We start from the raw sequence: 26795 nt of genomic DNA on the forward strand, positions 1-26795 counted from the left end.
TTCTTATTTAAATTTTGTGTAATTGTAGGTGGACAGCATGTCTTTATTTTGTTTATTTTTATGTGGTGCTGAGGATCAAACCCAGTGCTTCACATATGCTAGGCAAGCGCTCTGCCACTGAGCTACAGCCCCAGCCCCAAACAGAACTTCTAATCTGGCCCTTAAGCATGAAAAAGATTTTAACAGGTGGAGAGAGATTTTAAGTGAGAGAAATAGCTTTAAAAAGCTGTATTCATGTCCCAGTGAGCTGGCCTACCTGTAAAAGAATGCTAATGGTATACAGGGTCAGGATTTGGAAAAGTTGAACATTAAGGAGTTTGAATTTTCTTTTACTGAATAGCAAGCTATTGAATGATTATGAGCAAACTGATAGGATCAAACTAATGTTTATCTTAAATATGTGTGTGAAAAATTAGGCTTTAGGCAATGACAATTCAAAAAAGACCTCATTCAAAAGAATCGGCACTGCATTGCTGATTTGGCTCCAAGATCTTGAGGATTGGTGACTATGAAGTGTTTGAACAAAAGAGGAAATTCTATAGGAGAGGGCAATTTTTAGAACACAATGGTGACTTTTCTTCAAAAAAAAAAGTTGAATAATCATTGGTGACATTTATAATCATTAAATTTTCACAAGAATACTGAAGAGGGGAAAAAAAGCATTATAAGCTGAGTCCCAGAAGCAACTGATTTATGGATCAGAATTAAGTCACTGTAAGAGAGAAAAACAGAAAATGGTACAGCCAGTTAAGGTGTCCTGGGGAACACTAAAGGAACATGTTCATGGACTCAAGATTCCTGGATAAAAAGGCTATGTTCAAAAACAGAAGAGTCAGACCAAAGCTGTCAGCATTGGGGTTTTTTTAATAGTATAATACTAAATCAAACTTTTATAAATATAAAAAATTAAATACAGTTCCATCTGAACTATCACAAAGACAAACCCTACTCTATTACATGTACAAATTACTATGTTACAAATGATGGTATAGTGGAGATAGATTTTATCTAGTCCAATTTAAAAAAAAAAACCCTTTTCAAGTAAAATTCTTATACAATATTTCTTCTGCTTGTTATTTTTAAGTTTTTGCTGGCCTAACCACTATTTCCTACATTTCTGAAGTCCATTTTATTCCAAAGTTCAACAGAAACTAGCTCTTGGTCTGCTTGGCCACTAGGAAGAGCACTGTTTATTGGTTGTTCAAAACTGGAATGAGGTTAATTCTGTCTAAACAAGGACCAAACTGAAATTCAGACTGTTCAACAATATATTCTGATTTTTTATCAGTTTTAAATATTGCTAAAGAATTATCAATATGAGTAAGGTTAATGAGCAAGATTAAAATATTACAAGTAGTTACTATAGAAATTTTTTTCTTTTATAAGTCCAAAAGCATTGTGGTGTGTTTCAGAGCTGCTTCCTGTATAAATTGCGCATCCACATTGTCATGTCCTTCAAAATCACATAGAGCTGGGGGGAAAAATGTGTATGTGTGTTACTATAGAACCGAGGAATATTTATAACTTTTTCCCATAGCTCATTAACTTTATATTTTATCAAAATACATTCTCAGAATGTGTTGTGAAATTTCATTAAACTTCAAGAGCATTCACATCAACTAAACAGGATTTAAACCCTTTTAAAACATCAAAGGTGATGATTCCTTTTGTAATTTGGGCAGTAAATTGTGTATGGCTAATGAAAATCAATTGCAGTAAAGGCCTACTTGTAAGGTAAGGCATATTTTTGAAAAGAAAATGGTACACAGAAGTGAATAGAGAATGACTGATGTGTCAAGGAGAAAGCTGTGAACAGAGGGCTGAATTACCTTGACTGGAGGACTCCAGGTCAGTCAGAATTTCAATGAAGTAGTTCAGAGGCAGAAATTCTACACTGAATGATGACTTGTCCATCATGGAATTCCGAGACTAAAAGAGAAACCACTTCTGGTATTAACTGATATCTCTGAAACAATCATGCATTTAAAGTCATCAGAATTACAGTTGCTGTCCATGTGGTTATGTTGACACTGGGAAACAGGAACATGGAAGGGCTGTGTTTTCACAGACTCACCTGCTTCTTATAGTTCTGAAGCAGTTGGGTCACATGGGTCCGTGAAATGATATTGGAACTCATAGGATGATCCCAAACTCGACAGATCTTCTGACCAATGAGCTATCATGCAAATTGAAAATTGTATAAAAAATATATCTCACAGTTCATTAAATATACCTTATGTGTTCATAATTTTAAAAGTAATATTCCAAAATGACTAGCCATTTTAAAAAAAAGACTACATTGCTATGAAGTATGCTTCTGAGTTTTGAATTAAGACTCCTCTCAATTGCTACCTTGAGGAAAGCAGTTGATACATTCATGCTGCCAAATTCTTTTTCTGAAATGGAGTTATCTGCTACTCTTAAAAGCTGGAAATGTGTGTGGCAAGCCTAAGTGATATTTTAAAAGCAAACAAAAGGTTATAGGCATGTTTATATCAACTTCTCTGCCACTGTCTTACCTAGGAAATTTTTATTCACTAGGTCTGAGGCCAAAAAAACAAACAAAAAAAAATCAAATTTATAGACCAAACTAAATGTTCAGCAATGTTCCCTAGAGAGACTGAGCCAGGGAAAATATGCTTTGTTCTCTATTCTTGCCTTTGCTTCATTAAGCCTGTGATGGAGAGAGACTATTACAAAGTGAGACCACTAGGTCCAGAAAGGACCTCCCTTGGGGAGGATGGTGTCAAAAGTACAAGCACTCAAGGGAGGTAAACCGTGGACAGGTACCTAGGCTCTTAGGGTCAGGAAGTAGTCAGAAGACTTTGCTGTGGAATTCTGTATTTTTTCATGGTATTTCAGACTTGGATATTAGTGCACCCCTCCCCCTCAAAAAAAAAAAAAAAAGAAACAAAGAAAGAAAGAAAAACCTCCAAGGAATTCCTTTAACTTTTTCCCCTCATGTTTCTCATTTTTCCTTTGACCTGGGAATGTTTTCCTGCTGGAAATGTACTAAGAGGAAATACAGTTCCAGAACCTCTGACCTCACCTGCATTTAAATTTCTTATCAGTTTAAATGCCAAAAGCACGTGTTTCCCCTCTCACTCCTACTCAGACTCAGATGTAAATATTAGTGTGGTTTCCTAAGAGGAGAAGATGGCTAAATGTTCTCAGTGGGCTATGCCAATACTGTGCAAAGCCAGAAAAGCAAGTACATTGTAGAACTAACGGGAAATAGCCAACAGAGGGGTGGGGGTGGATAGGATTTCTTGGGAAGAACTGGAAAATGAAATACTTCAATTGACTTTAGCCAAAAGAAAGTAAATGCTCTTTTTACAAAAAGAAATTGAAGGAGGGTTGTGCCAAGACTTAGGGGAAAATAAAATTCAGGATTACCGGAGGAAGTCGTACAAGGATGCTGAATTTCAGTTTTTCATTCTTCTCTGAATTATCCAGATCTGTTAGAGTTGGCAAATAAGACAAACAGTCTTTAACACTTTAGTGGTTCATCCTGATAATATATATTCCAACTTTATGTTCGAGTTAATCGACACTTTGAAAATTTTAGTTGGGTGACTAAGAAGGGATTTTCTGTAATTAGCTGCCAATCACAAAGCAATATTATTGATTAACTTAAAACAGAAGGTACTTTCAGGGTTGGCAAATGTTCTCATATGCATTAACAAAATTCATCTACTAAAGTACCATAATTGAGAGTGACTTTATTTAAAAATCAAATTCATATAAGTACTGCTTCTCTGTTTTTCCTGTATTTCAAGGCTGAGATGATGATAGTCAATCAGCTGTAAGTAAGCCATTTTGTGATACTTTCTTGAGAACAAGCCTACAGGGTCTCCTATTCTCAAGTGCCCTTGTGCATAGTGAAAGCCCCAAAGAACTTCTCAAGCCACACCAAATAGCTGTGTATGGCTTGAGAAGTTCTTCGGGGCTTCTTGAAGAGCTAAGGTACTTTACGTTGGCCCAAAGGTGATCACAGGCAATGGACTATACTCAACAGGACTACTTGCATAATTTGTGGGACCAGTGCAAAAGGGACATGTTCAAATATTACAAATTTCAAGATCCTCTGCAGGGCATTAAGCCAAGCACGGGACCTTTCTTAGTGCAGCAGGCTCAGTGTGACAGCCACAGTTCACACACCCAGAAAGCCAGCTATGGTGGTGCCCAGGCTGGAACCAGCACACTTATACACTCAGGGCCTCTTACCTTTTATAAGCCTTGTGACTGCTGTTTCAGTGAGAAGCAACACTCCATTATCAATATAATCCAGCAAGTTATGCAAAGGGAGACAGTGGACTCCAAGGATCGTGTGCAGAGTGTGGAAACCTAGGATGAGTGATCCAAAGAGTAGACACATCAGCTGGCATCTCCAACATCCCAGAGGAAATGAATCAGACCATGTTAATAAAGTTCAGTGCTTGGTGCCTAGAGACAACTAAACTCCTTACAAAGTCCAAGTTTCCTTCTTTATATTATCAAAACTAAGTATCACGATGGGTATATAGTAAGTTCCCAATAAGTAGGAATTTCCTTGTTCTTGGGTCCTCTCAGCAAAACAAAGGCAAGGTCTACATAGTGTAAAATTATTTTATGGTTTAGTAATATTTGTAATTCAACAGCAAGATAGTGAAAGAGAACTATCTTTCAAATTTATGCCCAGGCTAAAAGGTTGTTTGGATAGAGACTATCTTGCTAAAGGGGAAAAAAATTGGACCAGAAAGTAACAGTTTATGTGCCTAATTTCTAGTTATATCCTAGAGAAAGGCTTCTGGAGTCTACCCAAACTAAATTATAGAAAAGAATGAATGTACATGCCGTAGGCAGAGAGCAAATCTATAGGGATTCAAGAGAGGAGCAGGCTGTCTCTCCAGCCTAATTAGCCTCATGGGGAGGGCTAACCAAGCACAAACCCAAAGCTCTATATATACTATTAATACAATGGACAGAAGCAAGACACATGGAAGATGATATCAGACCGAGAGAATCAGAAAAGTCCTCTTGGAAAGGATGGCATTTGAGAGGACTTTTGAAGAGTAAATGTAATTCTCAGAAGTGGAAATGAGGAAGAGAATATATTTAGTGGAGATATTAGAAAATATCAGATTAAGCATGAGCAGACCTGGGCTAGAATCCTGCTGTGTTACTTACCAGCTGTAAGTAACTAAGCCTTTCTGAGTTTCTATTAAGTTGAAGTAACCTGAATCCAGGCCGGAATCATAGCCTATGTTTTTCACAATGGCACCACTCAGCTAATCAACAACATGGTTTAGACCTGGAATGTCCCCCAAAAGTTCATGTGTTAAGCAATGCAGCAATGTTCAGAGAGGAAATGGCTGGATCATGAGGGCTCTAATTTCATCAGTGGATTGATCCATTTGATGGATAAATAATTTGAATGTATTTAGTGGATGATAGTGAAAACTATAGACAGGTAGGGCATGGCTGGAGAAAGCAAGGCACTGATGGCATAGTCTTGGGAACTGTCCCAGCCCCTTCCTCTCTGTCTCCCTCTGCCTCCTGGCTGTCACTCACAGAGCAGCTTTCCTCCACCACACCCTTCTGCCATGGTGTTCTGCTTCATCTCAGGCCTAGAGCAATAAAGCTGGTGGACCATGGATTGAATCCTCTGAAACCATCAGCCAAAGTAAATCTTTCCTCCTCTGAAGTTGTTCTTGTCAGGTATTTTGGTCACAACAAAAAGCTAACACAATGGATGAATGGACAGATATATGTGACTAAATAAAATCAACTAATAGCATTATATAGTGACAACTATCATAAAGCTTAACATTTTTGTCTTTTTTTTTGCTATTATGACTAAAAAACTGACCAGAACAATGTTAGAAGAAGAAAAGTTTATATTGAGGGCTCACAGATTCAGAGATCTCAATCCATACATAGCCAGATCTATTCTTGTCTCCAGATGAGGCAGAACATCATGGCAGTAGAGTGTGGTAAAGGGAAGTGGCTCACGTGATGGTCAGAAAGCAGAGAGAGAAATCCTCACTTCCCACATACAAATAAATACCCCAAATCCATGTCCCCAATGTCCCACCTCCTCCAGCCACACCCCCGTCACCCCCAGCCACCACTGAATTAATCCCATCAGGTGTGTGTTAAGATTCCCACAATCCAATCATCTCCTTTCCAAACCCTCCTGCATTGTCTCACACATGAGCTTTTGAGGGGCACCTCACATCCAAACCATAACAACGCTCAACATAACATATACAATAATAAATTCATGCATATACCAGCAACCAATGTTCAATAAGAGTATCAAGAATACATAAAGGAGGAGGACCTGCCACCATCATGAATGACACAGTAACTATCCAGACCAATCGATTACTTCAGATGAAACAAATGGTCATTGATGTTCTTCACCCTGGGAAAGCAACAGTTCCCAAGAGAAAAATTCTAGAAAAATTAACCAAAATGTACAAAACCACACCAGATGTTATCTTTGTGTTTAGATTCAGAACCCATTTTAGACATGGCAAGACAACTGGCTTTGGCATGATATATGATTCCTTTGATTATGCAAAGAAAAATGAACCCAAACATAGACTGGCAAGATACAACCTGTATGAAAAGAAAAAGACCTCAAGAAAACAGTGAAAGGAATGCAAGAACAGAATGAAGAAAGTCAGGGGGACTGTGAAGGCAAATGTTGGAGCTGGCAAAAAGCCAAAGGCATCAAGATTCTGCAATGACTTTAGCTGCGGTGATAGTGTGAATTTTTCATGAGGATTAATTAACTGTAAAAACATTTTTAAAATGATACCTAAAGGAGATGGAGGGAGAGTTAGATGGCAGAAGAGATGCACTCAGCACTAGCCTACTTCTCTGGAGGCAGAAACAAGACAACAGGTATGCAACTGCTCTAGGTGAGTAGCCATGAGTGACCCCTGAAAACTGACAGCACAGAAAATGAGACCTGGTGGAATCCAGAGACTAGGGAGAGTCACAAAGCAAGAGAAGTGGAGTACCCCAGAACCTGGTGCTCAGATCCTCGGGGAAAGGGGACTCTACCCTCTAAGAGGGTAAAGGTAAAAGATTTGCAGCATTGAGTGGAAGGCTGAACCCTGCAGACAGCTTAAATAAGTGACCTGTAGTCTGCACAAGCTGGCTTTAGAGAAGAAATGTCCCTACCTCTCTTATCAAACTCTCAGGATGCTATATCCAGGAGCCCTCTTGAGATTATACTGATCTGGCAGGAGTCAGAAAATCTGACACCATAATACCCTGTGGATACCCTGCTATACTGACTGGGCAGGAGGTGGCCATACAGGATGCTGTTGGATTGGGAGAGTGTCTGACACAAACCTGCTGAGAAGTTCTATGCCTTGGGAGTGCAGGCTACCACAGGGAATCTCAAGGAACCTCCCCTCTGCAGTTGAGAGCAACACCAATCACATGTGGTGTCACATGTGGTTTCACACAGGGGTCAGGTCTGAAGGTGCTGGAATCCAGGGTAGCAGATCACTGGGTTTATAAAAAACACCCCGAATGAAGAATTTGAAGAATTCAGTGGTTTCTTTGCTCTTCCTGCTCTTAGAGGCGCTAGCATTTGCCATGCCCCTAGGTGGGCAGACTAGAGACCTCAGGAGAGAATATCCTCCTGGTGTGGTCAACATTCTACCTGAATCTATTGATCAAGAGACACAGCCTGCATTCCACCCAAACTAGCATGGCAAAGCGGAGAATTCCAACAAGTTTGCAGCCTTGGCTGTGTCTTCAACCCACTACACTTGCCTCATACCTGGCAGAATCGAACCCTAAAAGACTGGAAGGATACTTAAATCAACATAGACTACAATCAGCCACACTCAGACTTTTAAGCACTTCAAAAGTTTTGAGTCATTTTTAATCTATGTCAATTCTTTTATGTTTTCCTTAATTTTTACTTAAAAATTTATTTTTGTTCTTCTCATTTTTCCTTTTATTTCTATTTTTGTATTTTTCCTCTTCATTATCCTTTTTGTTTTAAATTTATTTATTATTATTGTCATGGTAACCCCCACCCCTGCTTCTGGTGCTGGGGATAGGCAGGTGCTCAGCTACTAAACTATCCTCCCAGCTTTGCTGAGAAGAATTAAGCCCAACTCCAGCCACAACCCAGTCTCACTGGAACCCTGTTGGATACTTAAGGAAAAGGTTAGATGTAAACTCCCAGCTACTGACCAGTTCCCAGGTGGGCACAGGCAGAAGGAGGCTAAGGTCCAGCTGCTGGACAGATTCCCCAACCATAGCTGCACAGAAGAAAAATATACAATGCTTGCTGACACCACATATACATGGGTCCTCTATATTGATTGGAGGAGAAACTGATCTGATTGACTAGGATTAATAAGACTGACGGTGAGTCCTAAGAGGAAGTGTGATTTCAGGCCCCTCCTCTGCTGGTGAAGCACATAGATCTGCACCAATCTCCAGAGGACAAGAGCTTCAGGCTCTTTAATGCAGCTGGAGTAACAAATATCAGAATCACTTTCAAGTAACAAAGCTGCTATCAACAGGGAATACCTGTAGAAATCCCCAATTCCAGATAGGTGCTACAACTCTTGTAGGAGAATAACCCCAAAGGATGCATCCCACATACTCTGCTGGTCAACATTCTACCTGAAGTATCAGAGTGTCCCCTCTTTTATAAGACTTTCAGAGACAGTGGGTCTCTGATTCCAATACAGTATGTTCTGTGCCCAAACCCAAGAACTTACTGTATTAGAGTCTGATTAGAAATAAATGCAACATATACAACAAGCCAATACCTCAAGCTACATTGGGAGAAGAAAGCCACATACCAAAAAAGAATACCACATGAAAATGAAAGAGGTATCCATATCCTAATACATGCACAAATCTCAACATACAAATACAAGAAACACAAAAATCAACACACTATGTCACTTCCTAAAGTTCATAACTCCATAGTGACAGATCCCAAAGATACCAAAGTAGATGAAATGCTAGACAAAGAATTCAAAAGAATGACTTTTTTGAAAGTTCAATGACATCCAAAAGAATACAAATAAAAAGTTGAATGAACTGAGGAAGACAATGCAGGATATAGATGATCAATCCAATAAAGAAATGGAGATGTTGAAAAAGAATCAAACAGAAATCTTAAAGATGAAAAGCTCAATAAGTCCAATTAAAAACTCAGTTGAAAGCCTTAACAACAGATTCGATCAAGTAGAAGAAAAAATATTGAAGACAAATCTGCCATAATATTACATTCAGACAGCAAAAAAAAAAAAAAGAAAACTAAGAACAAAAAAGGAAATGTACAAGATCTCTGGAACACCATTAAAATATCAAATGCCATAGAATTATACTGGAAAGAGAAGAGCCATGTGCTCTGGGCATAGAAAACCTATTCAGTGAAATAGCAAAAAAAGAAAAATTTCCAAATCTTGGGAAAGACTTGGACATCCATGTATATGAGGTTCTACTTAAAATCACAAATAGACATAAGCAGAAAATAATCTTTCCACAACAAACTATCTAAAGTACAGAACAAAAAAAGAATGTTAAAGCTGAAAGAGAAGTCACATTTAAAAGAAAACCCATTAGACTAACAGCATATTTCTGAGAAGAAACTCTAAAGACCAGGAGGACATAGAATAATGTATTTCAAGTCCTAAAGGAAAATAACTACTAGTCCAAATTATGATACCCAGCAAAGTTATCCCTCAGAATCGGAGGAAAAATAATGACCTTCCAAGATAAACATAAACTGAGGGAATCTGTGACCACTAGACCAGCATTACAGAAGATGCTTAAGGGATTCTAACAGAAGAGGTGGAAAGTAAAAAACACACAGCACCAAAACACCTGCTACCAAAACCTGACAGAGGACACACACACACACACACACTTATTCAATATAGTGCTAGAAATTCTAGCCAGAGAAAATAACCTAAAGAAATTAAAAGCATACAACAGGAAAGGAGGAAGTCAAATTTGCAGATGATTTGATTATATACATAATAAATCCTAAAGACCTCACCAGAAGATTTTCAGAACTGATAAACTCAGTAAAGTAGAAAGATACAAAAATCAACCTATGAAAATCAGTAGCTTTACTATATGCCAATAATAAACTGAGAAATGAGGAAAGCAATCTCAATAGCCACTAAAAAAAAATAGTATACCTAGGCATGAACCTAACAAAGGCTATGAAAGACCTCTGCAATGAAAATCACAAACCACTAAAGAAAGAAATTGAACAATAGATGGTGCAAAGATCTCTCATGTTAATAGATTGAGAGAATTCATATTGTTCAGTGGCCATATGAACCAAGCAATCTACAGATTGAATGCAATCCCCATGTTCTTCATAGAACTAAGGGGGAGAATCCTAAAATCTATAGAAACACAAAAGATCCCAAATAGCCAAAGCAATCCTGAGCAAAAATAACAATGTTAGAGGCATCATAATACTTAATTTCAAAATATACTACAGAGCCATAGTGCGTTAATCAGCTTTGGATCACTCTGACAAAAAGATCCAACAAGAACAATTTAGAGAAGAAGTTTATTTTGGGCTCACAACTTCAGAGGTTGGGTCCATGGTCAGCTGACTCTATTACTCTGGGCCCAAGATGAGGCAGAACATCATGGCAGAAAGGCATGGCAGGGAAATCTCAACTCATGGCAGCTAGGAAATAGAAAGCAAGATGCTAGGGACAAAATAGAAACCCCAAATGCATGCCCTCAGAGACCTCCTTCATCCAGCCACACCCTACTTGCCTATGGTTATCACCCAATACAGTAGTCCTTTCAAAGTAATATGTCAAATGGATGAATCCACTGATTAGGTGACAGCTCTTAAAATCAAAGCATGTCACCTCAGATTATTTCTGCATCATCTCAAGAGCTTTGGGGGCCAGGCTCAATGGCGCACACCTATATTCCCAGCAGCTCTGGAGGCTGAGGCAGGAGGATCGTGAGTTCAAAATCAGCCTCAGCAACTTAGCAAGGCCTTAAGTAACCCAGTGAGACTCTGTCTCTAAATAAAATATTTTTTAAAGGGCTGGAGACGTTGCTCAGTGGTTAAGTACCCCTGGGTTCAATCCTTGTTACAAGAAAAAAGCTTTGTGGGAATACTTCATATTCAAACCATAACACATAATAACAAAACAGACCAAAAGGATAGAATAGAGGGCCCAGAAATAAATGCAGGCATCTTCAACCAATTGATCAATTGATTCTTGACAAAAGGTGCCAAAAACATACACTGGAGAAAAGACAGCCTCTTCAATGAATGGTACTGGGAAAACTGGAAGATTGCAGATTGAAACTAAAACCATCTCTCTCACCCAGTACAAAAATCAATTCAAAATGGATCAAATATGTTAATGTAAAATCTGAAATTTCAAAACTACCAGAAGAAAAACATGGGAAACACTCCAAAATATTTGCACAAGCAATCATTTCTTGGACAGGACTCAAATAACCCAGGAAAAAAAGAACAAGAATTAACAAATGGAATTTCATCAAATTAAAATCCTTCTGCACAGCAGAGGAAATAACAGAGTGAAGAGACAACCTACAGAATGGGAGAAAATATTTTCCAGCTATTCATCTCATGGAGGATTAATATTTAGAATACATATTTAAAATAATAAAAAAGAAACAACAAAACAAATAAATAGGCAAGTGATATGAATAGACACTTCACAAAAGAGTAAGTAGAAATGGCCAATATATGAAAAAATATATATATGTTCTGTGTCTCTAGCCATCAAGGAAATGCAAATCAAAACTACATTGAGGCTCTGTCTCACCCCAGTTGGAATGACTATTATGAAAACAAAAGTAGCAACTGCTGGCAAAGTTTTAAAGAAAAAGAAATCCTTATATACTGTTGATGGGAACACAGATTAGTAATAGCCACTAAGGAAAGCAGTATGGAGTTTCCTCAAAGAACTAAAAATAGAACTACCATACAACCCAGCTATACCACTCCTAGGTTTTGATCTAAAGCAAATGAAGTCAGCATACAAAAGAGATAAACTGCATGTCCATGCCTTCTGTAGCACTATTCACAATAGCCAAGATATGGAATCAGCCTATGTGCTCATCAACACATAAATGGATAAAGAAAATATGGTTTATTATATGTAATGGATTATCATTCAATCCTAAAGAAGAATAAAATCTTGTCATTTGAAGGAAAATGGATAAAATTGGAAGACATCAGAAATAATCCAGGAACAAAAAGACAAGTATTGCATGTTTTCTCTCATATATAGAAACTAAAAAGAAAAAAAAGACTACTAGGGACCAGGAAGGTGTGGGGGAAGAGAGGTAGGAGAAGGGAGGTGAACATGATCAAAGCTCAAAATATGCATGTATGGAAATGCCACAATGAAACCAATTAATTTGTATAATTACAACCCACTAAATGGGAGGAAGTACTTGCAAATCTTATATCCTGTAAGGGGTTAATATTCAGAGCATATAAAAACCTCAAACAACTCAGAAGCAAAAAGACAGCCTAATTAAAAAGTGGGCAAGGAACTTGAACATTTTTTCCAAAGATGACAAACAAATGGCCAAAGATGCTCAATATATAACTAATCATCAGGGAAATATAAATTAAAGCCACAGTAAGACATTACCTCACACCTCTTAGGCAACTATAACACAAGAAAAAAGTGTTGGTGTTATGGTTTAGATGTGAAGTGTTCTCTTGAAAGTTTATGAGACAATGCAAGAAAGCTTAGAGGTGAAATGATTGGGTCATGAGAGCCGTAATGTAATCAATACATTAATTCCCTAATAGGAATTAACTGGGTGATAACTGTTGGCAGATAGGAAGTGGCTACAGGAGGAGGGTCAATGGGCATGCCTTTAGTATTTATATTTTGTCCATGGAGAGGATAGGTGACTCTCTGCTTCATGATAACATGTCCTGAGCCATTGTCCTCCACCAAACTCTTCTGCTATGCTGTTGTTTCACCTCAAGCCCCAAGAAGTGGAGCTGCCATCTGTGGATTGAGATCTCTGAAGCCGTGAGCCCCAAAATAAACTTTTCCTACTCTGATTGTTCTCATCAGATCTTTCAGTCACAGCACTGAAAAAGTTGGTAAGAATGTGGAGAACCGTTTTACCCTGTTGGTGGGAATGTAAAATGGTGCAGATACTGAAAAATAGTGTGTAGGTTTAAAAAAAAAATTAAAACAGGGGGGCTGAGGTTGTAGCTCAGTGGTAGAGCACTTGCCTAGCATGCGTGAGGCACTGGGTTTGATCCCTGGCACCACATAAAAATAAAGATAAAGAAAAACAATCCTACATTTAAAAAATAAATAAAACAGAACTACCATATAATTCAGTAATCCCACTTTTGAATATATATCCAAAAGAATTGAAATCAAGATCTTAAAAAGATCTGCACATGCTCATTGCCACATTACCCATAATAGCCAAAGTATGAATACAACACGAAATTCCACTGACAGATAAATGGATTTAAAAAATGTAGAATATAAACATAATACTGTTCAGTCTTAAAAGGAAAGAGATCCTGCCATACGCAGGACGAACACCTGGGTGAACCTAGAGGGCTTTGTACTGGTTGAAATAAGTCTGTTACAAAAGACAAATGCTGCATGATTCAACTTACATGAAGCATCTAAAATAGTCAAACTCATAGAAACAGAATAGAAAGGTGGTTGCCAGGGGCTGGGAGATGGAGAAAGAGGAAACACTCTTCAACAGGTTTAAAATGTTTCAGTTATGTAAGATGAATAAGTTTTAGAGCTAGAATGCTGTGCCTATGGTTAATACTGTATTGCATGTTTAAAAATCTACTAAGAGGGGAAATGTCATGTTAGTGTTCTCACTATTAAAAAAGTAACATAACAAACATAAGGCAGTTCATAGCAAATAGGAACTTATTCATTTCTTATTATGGATACTGATTTATATCTACATCTTAACTAGATTCTTTGTCATCTTTGTAACTGTGCTAATTTCTAAGATTACCTGGCATGAAATGTGCTCTACAAATGTTTGCTGACTAAATGAACAAATGACCACTTAAATGAATGGATTGCATTCTCATATCCTAAGGGTGTTTTGAAGCCTGACTTGGTCCTGTTTCAAAATTCTAAGGGAAACACTTAGTTTCCAGTCACTCAAGAATCAGCTCAATTCTTGGCACAGAATCACTTCCTCCCAAGGGGGAACCTCCAGACATCTCCATCAGATAAACAAGTTCTGAAAACCTCAGAGAAAGGGCTCCCTGGTTCAGTACCACTGATTCAAATTTCCCTAGAAAACTGCACAGGATCCAGTCTTTTTCTTGAAGATAGTCACAAGCTACAGCACAGGTGAGTAGCCAGGGTAGGTCTGGCCAGCAGAGACCAACCTCAATGCCAATCTCTCACAGTGACACACTGTGAGACACACAGTTTCTAACAGTTATCATGAAATTCACAATGTGCCAATGTCTGGGGACCAGGTGAAAAAGAAAGAACAAATTTATTACACCAAAGGACAAAAGAACCCAGACTTACCAGGAGGCAGAGGTAAAAATAAACTGTTAGTAGCTTCCAAAATCCTGGTCATGATGTGAAAGACTTCAAATTCAGCAGCACTTCGAGGCCTATTGCTGGGAAAAGATAACAAAGCAGCATGTCAGCAGGCCTAAAGTCCCATCTGCCCCAAGCAGTGGCTACAAGTATCACACAGGGGATCTGCTAATTGTGAAATGCTAGGCCCTGCAGAAAGCTTCATAAATATGACAATGACCATCAACCAAAGGCCTAGAATCTAACCAGACAGTAGGCTCATAAATTATAAATTGTATTAACTGAAATTCCCCCTTCGTAGCAGTACTCCTGTGTCTCTCCCTCTTCATCAACCATGCCAGAGAAAGAGGATGGCGAATGTAAATTTAAATGCTGAATTGATGGGGCTGGGATTGGTGAGAATTGCTTTGAACTAGGAAGTTTCAAAAAGGCTGTGCTAGAATAGGTAGCCATCAAAGTTGTTGCCTGTTTGTTCATCCTGATAAAGGACAGTGGGAAATACTTGCGTACAAGTGGAGAACAGAAGACTGAAGATCATGCTTCCTCCAGCAGGTTTCCACTAGGCGACAAATGAGATCCAGCTAGAGGGCAGAAAAGGGTGTTCACCAACTGCTCACATGCTTTCCCCCCAGGCCCCTCTGGCTGTCCCTACACAGCTCTGACATCTGGCATTCATACTGTGCCCTGACACAGAACCAGCTTTTCTGAGGTCAATTCTGAGGCAGAGGAATCCAAAACAGAAAGATTGAAAATGCTTCCCAGAGCCTAACAGAGGACACTCTGTCTGTGCAGGAAATGCCCCCAATGAGCCTCCCCAGCTTGGCAAACTGGCCCCACCATTCACACTTACAGACCCATCAGTGAAGGTCAAGTGTCACTCAGTTTGCTCTAGGCCTGTTACACCACAAGGCCCAAGAGCTAAAAGCCAAAGAAAGAAGACATAGTAGAATAGAGGTGTGAGCATGAGCTGTGGGAGACTAATATCAAGTCTGGGTTCTGTATTTCACCAGCTGTGTAACCCTAGGCAAGTTACCTTTCCTCCCCAAATCTCAGTGTCCTCATCTGCAAAATGAGGGGGGATTATTTAGCAGAGCTGTTGTAAGAACTAGCACCATTGATGGTTAATACATCATAATTGAAATCAACCAAAGTAAATAACCTTCTTGTCTTACAGCTCTACTCAGAAACCCATTCTAATTTTGCATCAAGCTTGTCAGCAGTAGGGCATTCTCCAGTGATGTCAGCCATGGATTGGTGCATCTCACATGCAGTCTAAGAAAAGGAATAAGGCAGAAAATCTCCATAGATGTACAGGCACATACTATCGCTAGTGATTTCTTCGGCTGAAATCAAGATAACATGTAAACAACAATCAAGTGCTGCTGCAATGTCCTTGATATATTTTAGAAAAACTACCCAGTCGTCCTCAGAGAAGGAGAGAAGGTATGGCTGGTTGCTGCTAGGTAAGGGCAGGGAGATCTGGCCTCATTTAGTGATTGCAGATTTAGGAAGTCAGGGACACTGAGATTTCTGAGTCTACATATATATCATATCTGGGCCTACTAATTCTAGCAATAATTAATGCAAACTAGAATACTTTGGAAGGTGAAATTTAAAGTCAACAGAAAGAAGGGTGATAAATCGATGTTAAATAATTGTGTTATAAGATAGCAGACTTTCTAGGAAAGCAAGTGAACATCAACATGAGTAAGATCAATATCATTTTCATGAAGTGAGCCCCCTTGCTATCGTTCTACTGAGAAGGAAAATTATTTAGGGAAAATTCAATTCCTCATTTGTAAATATCAGAATATGAGAATGCCTAATATCTCCTAAAACATTAAAAATTATGAAACTTAAAAAAGTAAAACTCAAATCTTTCTATAGAAATTCAAACATGATATTTAAAAAGACTAACGATTATAATAAGGTGAAAAATCTTAAAATTAAACTTGAAGAGATTAAATCAGCCAGATCTAATAAACTTAACGAATCTTCCAGAGCTCACTGCAAAAATGTTTACACATGGGCTCTTTTGTGTAGAGGTCTTATCCAAACTTGGAAAAATAATGAAGCATTCTTTCTCTTTATCTATAAATATGTTTTTTAATTTGTCAAAGGATATTATTTCTGTACTCTAAACAGAACCAGACTTAACTTTATGAGCTTTTTGGAAGACCCAAGGCACCTTAAGTTAATTCGATCTTGTCACATCACTTCTATTTACAAATGAACTGGTGTTATTAACTTGTATTACACAATTTCAATACATGGCTACCATGGCTCATCAGCAAGCTCACCCATGGTAGTATTTATGCAACTAAGCTGGAATCTGACCTAGTAGGGCTGTTGGAACTAATTAAGAACTGAAGTTCAGGTTCTCTCATGTCTGCATAAATCTCCAGGCACAGAAATCACTAGTTAGAGTTTAATAAGGAGGTGGGAGTTGCCAAGATGAGTGAACATTTGGCAACCTTCCTAAATTCATTGTTCTATGCCTCTTGAAGTACATGACCACTAGCTGAAGGGAGGGCAGTAAATCACTTTCAAAACCAACTTCTCATTGTTTATTGTTCTTATTTCCCTTTCCTCAATCTTTAGCACCAAATATATTGGTTTGAAGATGGGATATCTTCTAAAACCTAATTTGAAAGACACAAATATGCTCACTGAACTATATCCTGAGATTTATATACAGGGGTAGGGAATAGGATGGAAGTAAGAAAAAGTAAATCCAACCAGTCTTGAAACGTAGTCCAAAACCATCTGTTCAATTTTCTTCTTTTCTACACCCTGTAGGTGTCTCAAAAGATGCTCTCTCAACTCAGACACCATCTGAAAAGAAAATATGCATTTAGTTAAGCCACAACTACCCACTCACACATGCAATTGACTTGAATTAGAACCATTTATTAACATTACTTATCAACATGAAAAGTTTTGGATTTGAAATCCCACCAACAGATGTATAACTCTCAATATTTCTCTGGTGTTATAATTCTCCTCAAGAGGAAAATTATTTACAATTTACCCAAAGGCAAAAAAGCCAACAAAATCAGTTCCTAGGCCCTGATGGCCTAGGAATTCTCCAAAGAAGCCTGTGGAGGTCACCAACTTGGAAGTGAAAGTGAACTTGACCTACCAAAGAATTGAAATCTGTTCCTGGAGCTCTGGGGAACCAAAACAAACAACTCTAAGCACAGAATGACTGTGTTGAAGGGGAAATGATTTAAGGCATCTGGAAGGATAGAGGCAGTAATAAAAAGGAAGTGCATCATATAGAGCACAATTTCTCATATTTGTGGTTGTATATAAAGTATATTTACACCATTCGTGTCTTCATACATGTACTCAGATTAATGATGCCCATCTCATTCCACCATCTTTTTTACCCCCTGCCCCCTCCCTTCCCCTCCACCCCTTTGCTCTATCTAGAGTTCTTCTAATCCTCTCATGCTCCCCCTCCCTACCCCACTATTATGAATCAGCCTCCTTATATCAGAGAAAACATTCGTCATTTGGGTTTTGGGGATTGGCTAACTTCACGTAGCATTATCTTCTCCAGCGCCATCCATTTACCTGCAAATGCCATGATTTTATTCCCTTTCATTGCTGAGTAATATTCCATTGTGTATATATACCACATTTTCCTTATCCATTCATCTACTGATGGGCATCTAGGTTGGTTCCACAGTTAAATTATTGTGAATTGTGCTGCTATAAATATTGGTGTGGCTGTGCCTTTGTAGTATGCTGTTTTTAAGTCCTTTGGGTATAGACCCAGGAGTGGGATAGCTGGGTTAAATGGTGGTTCCATTCCCAGCTTTCCAAGGAATCTCCATACTGTTTTCCATATTGGCTGCACCAATTTGCAGTCCCACCAGCAATGTATGAGTGTGCCTTTTCCCTCACATACTTACACTTATTGTTGTTTGTGTTCTTAATAGCTGCCTTTCTGAATGGAGTGAGATGAGTAGTTTTGATTTGCATTTCTCTAACTGCTAGAGATGATGAACTTTTTTATATGTTTGTTGATTGACTGTATATAATCTTCTGAGAAGTGTCTGTTCAGGTCCTTGGCCCATTTTTTGATTGGGTTATTATTTTTTTTTTGGTGTTTAGCTTTTTGAGTTCTTTATATACCCTAGAGATTAGTGCTCTCTCTGATGTATGAGTGGTAAAAAATCTGCTCCCAAGATGTAGGCTCTCTATTCACCTCATTTTTTTTTTTGCCAAGAAGAAGCTTTTTATTTTGAATCCATCCCATTTATTGATTCTTGATTTTAATTATTGTGCTATAGGAGTCTTATACAACAAATTAGAATTAAATTTTTTTAAAAAGAGAGATATTAAGAAGAAAAAAAATCTTAGTAAATGTTAGTTATTGGTGTGTGTGTGTGTGTGTGTATGTGTGTGTGTGTGTGTGTGTGTGTGTAGGAATGAGGATAAGCCAATAAGTAAGAAAATACCAGTTGGTGATAGGTGCAGTGGAAATCATTAAAATGGGAAGGTTTCAAAGCAAGTAAAGCAAATGCGTAGTTACTTTAGATTGGGTGGTTTAACCCAAGATAATGCTATTTGAATTGAATTCTGAACAAAAAAAGAATCCTGGCAATGCTTACTCCAAATTCAACAGCTTTAGCCCTTGAACTAAATCTGGCTGACAACCTGATATTGAAAATAAAGGTTTTTTTGTCATTAAAAAAAAAAAAGAAGTGCATCAGGTGTGTCCCTCTGCACAGCAGCTGTAGACACTCATCCCAGCCCTGATGTGCATAGGTAATGATTTACTCATTCTAGTGCCTGCCAACCCACTTGCTGACCCTGCACTTTATCACCTTTGGGCCTCCTCCTCAGTTAGCAGCATGCCCAGCTCTTCCCTCCTTTTGCTTTTCTTTCTCCCTCCTCCTCTTTTCCCTTTTTGCCTAGATTCTCTATTCAGCAAGAGGTCCTCCTGGCTGGAGAACTTTGTACCAAGAAGCAGGCCAGGACAACTGTACAACTGATGTCATCATACATATATCTTCTAAATAGCAGATTCCCTCTGCCCTTTGAGGCCAAGATGCAGTGCTATCATATTTCAGATCAGTCTCCTGCATGCATTAGTTGATTTGACTTTTTTTGTTGTTGTTGTTCTTAATTGGTACTTTATTTTTTATTTATTTTTCATTACAATCCTTATTACACATATAGAGCACTATTTTCATATCTCTGTACATACAGTATGTTCATGCCAACTTATGCCATTATACATGTACTCTTTTTTTGCATTACAATTCCAACATACCTTATATTCAAATAGAGATATGAAAAATTGTAGTATATATGTGATTTGACTTTTTAACACATTAACTTTTTTCTGCTTAAGAAGTATTGCATGCTTTTGCATACTTTTTGACTTTTCCACGGTCACCATAAAGTTTGAATTTTAAATTATTCTCTTTTTTAAAATTTTTTTTGTTATTGTATTTCTTATACATTTATTTTATTTATTTTTATGTGATGCTGAGGATTGAACCTGGTGCCTCACACATGCTAGGCAAATGCTCTACCACTGACTACACCCCCAGCCCCTTAAATCATTTTTAATCCTGCCACCTACATTAAGTTGTTCGATTTTTACCCTTTTCTTTCTAATGCTTTGTAATCTCCTTTGTTTTTTCACGTTATAGTTTCTTTATGTCATTAATCTTGCAGGGATGGGTATCAGGGACTGAACCAAGGAGCACTTGACCACTAAGCCACATCCCCAGCTCTATTTTTTTTGTATTTTATTTAGAGATAGGGTCTCATTGAGTTGTTTAGTACTTTGCTTTTGCTGAGGCTGGCTTTGAACTCATGATCCTCCTACCTCAGCTTCCAGAGCCTCTGGGATCACAGGCGTGCACCACTGCTCATTAAATATTTTTTATTGGAGCTTTATAGTTATACATAGTTATTGGGTTCATCCTGACAAACTCATACCTGCGTGGAAATCAATTTCAGTTCATGATCCCCCCTTTTGCCCTCCTGTCCTCCCTCTTCTCCCATTCTTTCTCTACTCAATTTTCTTTGCACTCATCAATTTTTTTTATTTGATTGGTTTTTATATTATGCTATCCTTCCCTGCCCCTTTCTTTTATTTACTCTAGCTTTCACATGTGAAAGAAAACACTTGACCTTTGAGTTTCTGAGTTTGGCTTATTTCACTTAGCATGAGATTCTGCATTTCTATTCATTTACTGGCTAATACCATAATTTCATTCTTTTTAGGGCTGAGTAGAATATCATTATATATTCTATATATACACACACATATATACACACATGTGTGTATTTATGTGTATATATGCATACACATATATATAATGTGTGTGTATATATATACATACACACACATGTATATATATATATATATATATATATATATATAACAAATTCTTAATCCATTCATCTATTGATGGGCATCTGGGTTGATTCCATAATTTAGCTATTATGAAGTGTGCCACTATAAACATTTAGATTCCTATATTGCTATAGTATGACAATTCTAGATCTTTTGGGAAAATACCAAGAAGTGGGATTGCTGGGTCATATGGTGGTTCCATTCCTACTTTGAGGAATCTCCATACTGCTTTCCAGAGTGGTTGTACTAGTCTACAGTTCCACCAGCAATGTACAAGCATACCTATTTCCTCACAACCTCACCCACATTTGTTGTTCATATTCTTGGTCATTGCTATTCTGACTGGAGTGAGATGAAATCAATGTAGTTTTGATTTACATTTCCCTGATTGCTAGGGATATTGAACATTTTTTTATGTATATGTTGGTCTTTGGTGCTGCTTTTCAGAAATGTCTGTTTAGCTCCACATCATGCACAACAATGGGATCCTAATTAGAATAAGTTATACTCTATGTATGTGTAACAGGTCAAAATACACTCTACTGTCATGTGTATCTAAAAAGAACAAAGAAAAAGATGTCTGTTTAGTTCTTTTGCCTATTTATCAATTGGGTTGTTGGATTTTCATTATTGTTTTTATTTGTTTTGAGGATTTTTTGGTGTTAAACTTTTTGAGTTCTTTATATATTCTGGATATTAGTCCCCTGTCAGAGGAATAGCCGGCAAAAATTTTCTCCTTTAGGCTCTCTCTTCATGCTCATTATCATTTCCTCTCCTGTGCAGAAGCTTTTTAATTTGATGATGTCTCATTTATTGGTTCTTGGTTTTATGTCTTATACTTTCAGGGTTTTGTTAAGCAAGTTGGTGCCTGCACCAATATGTTGAAGTATTGACCCTATGTTTTCTTCTAGGAGTTGCAAAATTTCTGATTTTACTTCTAAGTCCTTGATCCACTTTGATGTGATTATTGTACAGGGTGAGAAATAGAGATCTAGTTTCATTTTTCTATATGTGGATATCCAGTTTCCCCAGCACCATTTGTTTTAAAAAGCTATCTTGCCAGGCTGGGTGGCACACGCCTGTAATCCCAGAGGCTCGGGAGGTTGAGGAAGTAGGATTGCCAACTCAAAGCCAGTCTTAGCAATTTAGCAAGGCCCTAAGTAATTCAGTGTGACCCTGTCTCTAAATATTTTAAAAGGGCTGGGGAGGTTGCTCAGTGTTTAAACAACTCTAGGTTTAATCTCTAGTACAAAAGAAAAGGATGGGGCTTATATTTTCTCTAACATATATTTCTGGCATCTTTGTCAAATGACTTTGTCAGATGACTCCATGTGAGTTGTCTTTGTGTCTTCTATTCTGTTCCATTGGTCTTTGTGTCTATTTTGATGTCAATAGCATGCTATTCCCATAGCTCTGTAGTGTGACTCAAGATCAGGTATTGTGATGCACCCAGCATCGCTCTTCTTGCTCAAGGCCATTTGTCATCTGATTACAGTAAGGCTAAACATTTTTCTGTTCTCCCCTACTCTAGACTTTTTGGCCATTTACTCTTGAAATTTGATTGGTCAATGCCTCTTGTCCATTTCCTTCCTGTTGCATTGTTTTCTTATTGATTTATAAACTTCATATACCAAATGTCAATCATTTGTCACATTGTTGAAGATTTTTTCCAAATTTGTTGTCTGCCTTTTTGTTTTCTATTTATACATTAAGCTTTCATTTGGTCAAATCTATCTTTTTCTATCTGTGTTCAATAATATATTTAAACTCCTTTTCTATTTCATCATTATCTAATTATCTACTTATTTTTTATTCATATTCCTTCACATGGTTTAATTTTTTAAACTAAACTCCTTAATCTATTGGCATTTCTGTTGATTTACAGCATAAAACAGTCTTTGGGGTAGAAGGAATCTAATTTTCTTTTACAAATAACTAACCATTACTAATTGATTAAAAATTCTATACACATGGATTTTAAAACTTAATTGATTATACACTAAAGATTCAAATTTAAACTATAGTCTACTAACTGTATATTTTTGTATATATAACATTATTTCTATTATCATAGGTTAACAACACATTTAGATATCAGTCTCACTTCTATTTAATCTGTCTGGTAAGTTAGTTGATTATCAGATAAATTTTATCAGCTTTTGAGTTATAATTTTATTAAACCTAGACACTGAGGATTTGAATAGAATATTTTTCTTCTTTATCTTTTCTAACATCTAACAGGTCAATACTATTTTTTAAAAAAAGAAATTACTCTTTGTTCTTTCCCATTTTTCCCAGTTGATTGTTTAAAGCAACAAGCAAACAAACTAATCTTCACATCTGCCTTTACCTGGGTTTCTTATTTGCATTGGCTATTCAGAACAATGTGAAATTATAGTGAAAATAACAAGAATTCTTAATTTCTTTGTACTTTTCACAGTAATACCTCTAGCATTCCACTAAAACAATGTTGGCCCTAAGGACTAGACTATTTGATTTACTGAGTTCTTATATTCCAGGTGTGGAACTTGACTTTTATCCTCTTTCAGTACCTATAGATATTTCTTTTTCTTTGACTTTGTAATATGTTGAACTTCATCAGTGTATTTCTTAATATTAAGCCTGGAAAGAACATTATTGACCATATTATGGTTTCAATAGACCACTGGAAAGTACTTTAATTAAGCTTGTAGTAGCTACATTCATGAATAAGTGTGGTCATTGGCAGATGTTGGTTCTGAGGCCACACAGGCCTGTAAAATGACTGAGAAGTCTTCTGTCTTCTTCCAAAATAATACTTTATGTAGCATGAGGATGATCTGGTTCTTGGAAGTTTGAAAGAACAAGCAGTGCCTTCTTTGGAAATAATCTTTGACATATTTTTCAAATTATTTCATGGACATTATGCTTTCAGCTTTTCAGTTTCTTCCTAGAGCAAGTTTTGGAATTTCTCTTTGTCAAGGAAACTCTTTAATTGGAACTGTCCAAGTTATAAACATGGATTTATACATATTTTCCTCATATTTTTAAATTTGACATATCTAAGATAACAGATTGTCCCATTCTTAAATCTGCACAATATCAGAAATATTGTATTGGTGTCTTTTTAATCATTTTAAAGTTTTTGATTTATTTATCAATTTTGCTTTTCAATTAATTTATTTCTATTTCTTTGGACATCCTAGCACTGTAATAGAAGGAATGCTTTATTCTTTCGCATTTTAAACGCCCAAAATAAATGCCATAATACTTTACTTTCTCCTTTAAAAAAAAAAATCTTCAATGCCATATGTTCCTGGTCATGGTTTATAATTATGTATTTATTGGTGTGACCAATTAATGTGTCTCCACCATTAGACTACATATTCCAAGACAGAAATCATGTGTATGCTTACTGCTAGACAGACAAGGTCTGCAACAACTTTTCAACTTTTGTTGAAAGAGTAACAGAAAATATAAACAGAATGAAGGACACAGTCTAGCCCTTCACCCTTGTCTTGGGGCCACTGTTTGCAAGGGCCCATTGAGCCCCAGGCCACTTACCAGCCCCAAGAGCAGCTTCTGGTGGTTGTCGTCCTCCTGCAAGAGGAGTGTTAATCTTGGCTCTGAAATTAAACAGAGCAGGAGTCAAGCAGGGTAATTTTCCGAACATGGAACAGAAGGAAGAAGAGTCAGCCCAGGTTTCCCTTCTCTGAGTTACTGGGAAACATAACACTTCCACAATAAAGTGAATATTTTTTAATAGCTAAGTATGACCCTGTCCTACCAGCTGAACCTATCACTCAGGTGACACAGAGAGTTCTGTCAAACAGAGAGATGACTGAGGATAAAGCAAGCAAAGGAACGCATTGCCCAGCACCAGTAGATTCTGGCTTTGATTTCTCTTTAACACTAAAACTCACCACTAAGAACCTCTACTTCCTAGAGACAGGGACGAGGGCCCTCTTAACCCCACAATAGACAGAAGCTGAGGGACAGTGGGGCTTGCTGGAAGGACTACATGACTGTTTTCTATTCTCTGACCCCTATACACCTTGACTTGGAGTTACTGAGCTGGGGGAACCAGTTACTGTGGCCAGCAATACTAATTGATACAAGTTCTCACTCTGAAAAGCTACCAAGATGGAAAAGTGATATAAATGTTACATTAAAATGACACTTTCTCCACCATAATTGATACTGCACTAGCAAGTCCAGAGAGGCAGACAAACAGTCTTGCTGGAAGATCTGCCCTAATGCTCCCTAGCAAGCCTCCTGCTTGGTTCTTCCACTCCCAGAACACCTGAAGCCCAGTGCCGGGCAAGAGGGCAGAACTATCCTGCTCAGCCTGCTGACGATTCCTCCTTGACCCCTCAGGAAAGAGCCTACCTCTGTCCCACATAACCTTCATGATTAAGATGAAGCAACCCAAAACGTGAGCTCAACAGCCCTGAATTTCAGTTTTCCATGCAGACATTGGCAGCATTCTTAGTGGGAAACTAGCACAATCAAGCTCAGGGAGAAAGGGGAAGTTTACCAATGAGCATTGAGAGGCTAACTGGAAACAGGATGCCTGAGCAGAGAGCAGGAGGAGCTCCATAAAAGCAGGGCAGGGAAATGGACACAATCAAAACCCTGCTGGACAGCAGTTTCCATATTGCAATACCCCTGGCAATGCAAGGATGGCGAGCCTGGATCACATGCTCGCCCCTGTCTGGCAAGGCAGAGCCCCTGGTTTCAATCACGGATGGCCTGGTAATAGGCAGAGGCTGGTTCCCTTGGGACAAATTCACCACCATAGTTCAGTGGGCTGTGTGCACAGCTGTGGGGTGTGCAGTCACATAAATAATTTCTGTTACAGTCCCCCCAACAAACACCTAACACATTCAAGTCCCTAAAACGGGAGTAGGATATAAAAACAACAGCTTCTTTAATGAATGCTGCCCTTCATGAGGTGTGAAAGTATTCCCCTGACACCTACAAAAAAAGGATTGTACCTGGGTATACTCGGCATTCCCCTCCCTTAAATCCCCTTGTTTGTCAAGACAAACCCCAGTTATCACCTCTGGGAAGCCTCTTCCAGCCATTCCCACTCCCGTCTTCGCCTAGACTAACCCCTTGCATGTAGGGGCTTCAGAATACTGGTTACTTGGTTTAGAAGCGATTTGTTAGCATTTCCTCCTCACTGATGATAAAGCAGCCACTAAAGGCACTTCACAGGCACCAAGGCCCATACTAGGTGCTGGGTGTCACCCTCATTTCTCCCTGACCTGAGGAGGACCATGCAGAAAATGCACCGCAGCGCCAGCACCTCACCTCAGTGCTGTTGCTCAAGTTTTAACCAAAATGAAAGGTACATACAAGTCAAAGACCCTGTGTGATCAGACAGCTGGAGAGAAAATCAGCGGGAGCCAAGAAAATTACCAAAGTGCATCCTGGGGTACAGCCAGAGGGCATGTTAATTTGTTCAGCTACAGGAGAAACAATGAAAACCAGAGGGTCAACTCCCAGGGACTCCTCCAGCAAAACCACATTCAGCAGCTGTCCCTGGATGTCCTGGTGCCAAGACAGACAGGGAAACAGCTATGTGGTCACTTTAATGAGGCAACATTAAAGGGCGCAGCCTTCATGACACTACTGGAAGTGATTTTCCTGCCAATCCACAGCGGTGGGACAAGAACAGTGTTACATACAAAACACAGAAACCCAGACGACTGTATTACAAATCTTTTCTTACCTGAGTTCCTTGCTTCTATGTTAGAAATCACCCTACAAAGAAATTAGCTGTGTTATTCACATAGGAAGCATTATTTAAAAAAAAAAAATTAAAGCCACAACACCATACAAAGCTATCCTCCTTTACA

The 26795-nt window shown here is 38.1% G+C and overlaps 1 protein-coding gene and 1 pseudogene across 1 annotated transcript in view; one reads left to right on the forward strand and one right to left on the reverse strand.

Annotated features, from left to right (window-relative positions):
- Positions 1-922: 922 nt before the first annotated feature.
- Positions 923-26795, reverse strand: part of Gsap (gamma-secretase activating protein) — a 97237-nt gene continuing 71364 nt past the window's right edge. The window contains exons 22-31 of the mRNA XM_026384945.2: positions 26669-26700; positions 24496-24557; positions 17307-17402; positions 15078-15148; positions 14553-14647; positions 4228-4347; positions 3397-3458; positions 2075-2176; positions 1830-1929; positions 923-1471 (exon numbers count right to left, since the gene is read on the reverse strand). Coding sequence (XP_026240730.2) covers positions 1380-1471; positions 1830-1929; positions 2075-2176; positions 3397-3458; positions 4228-4347; positions 14553-14647; positions 15078-15148; positions 17307-17402; positions 24496-24557; positions 26669-26700 — 832 coding nt within the window. The 3' untranslated portion in view covers positions 923-1379. The remainder of the gene's footprint in view (positions 1472-1829; positions 1930-2074; positions 2177-3396; positions 3459-4227; positions 4348-14552; positions 14648-15077; positions 15149-17306; positions 17403-24495; positions 24558-26668; positions 26701-26795) is intronic.
- Positions 6337-17272, forward strand: LOC113180110 (small ribosomal subunit protein eS24-like; annotated as a pseudogene).

This window comes from Urocitellus parryii, chromosome 3 (genome assembly GCF_045843805.1).
Source record: "Urocitellus parryii isolate mUroPar1 chromosome 3, mUroPar1.hap1, whole genome shotgun sequence".
Classification (NCBI taxonomy): domain Eukaryota; kingdom Metazoa; phylum Chordata; class Mammalia; order Rodentia; family Sciuridae; genus Urocitellus; species Urocitellus parryii.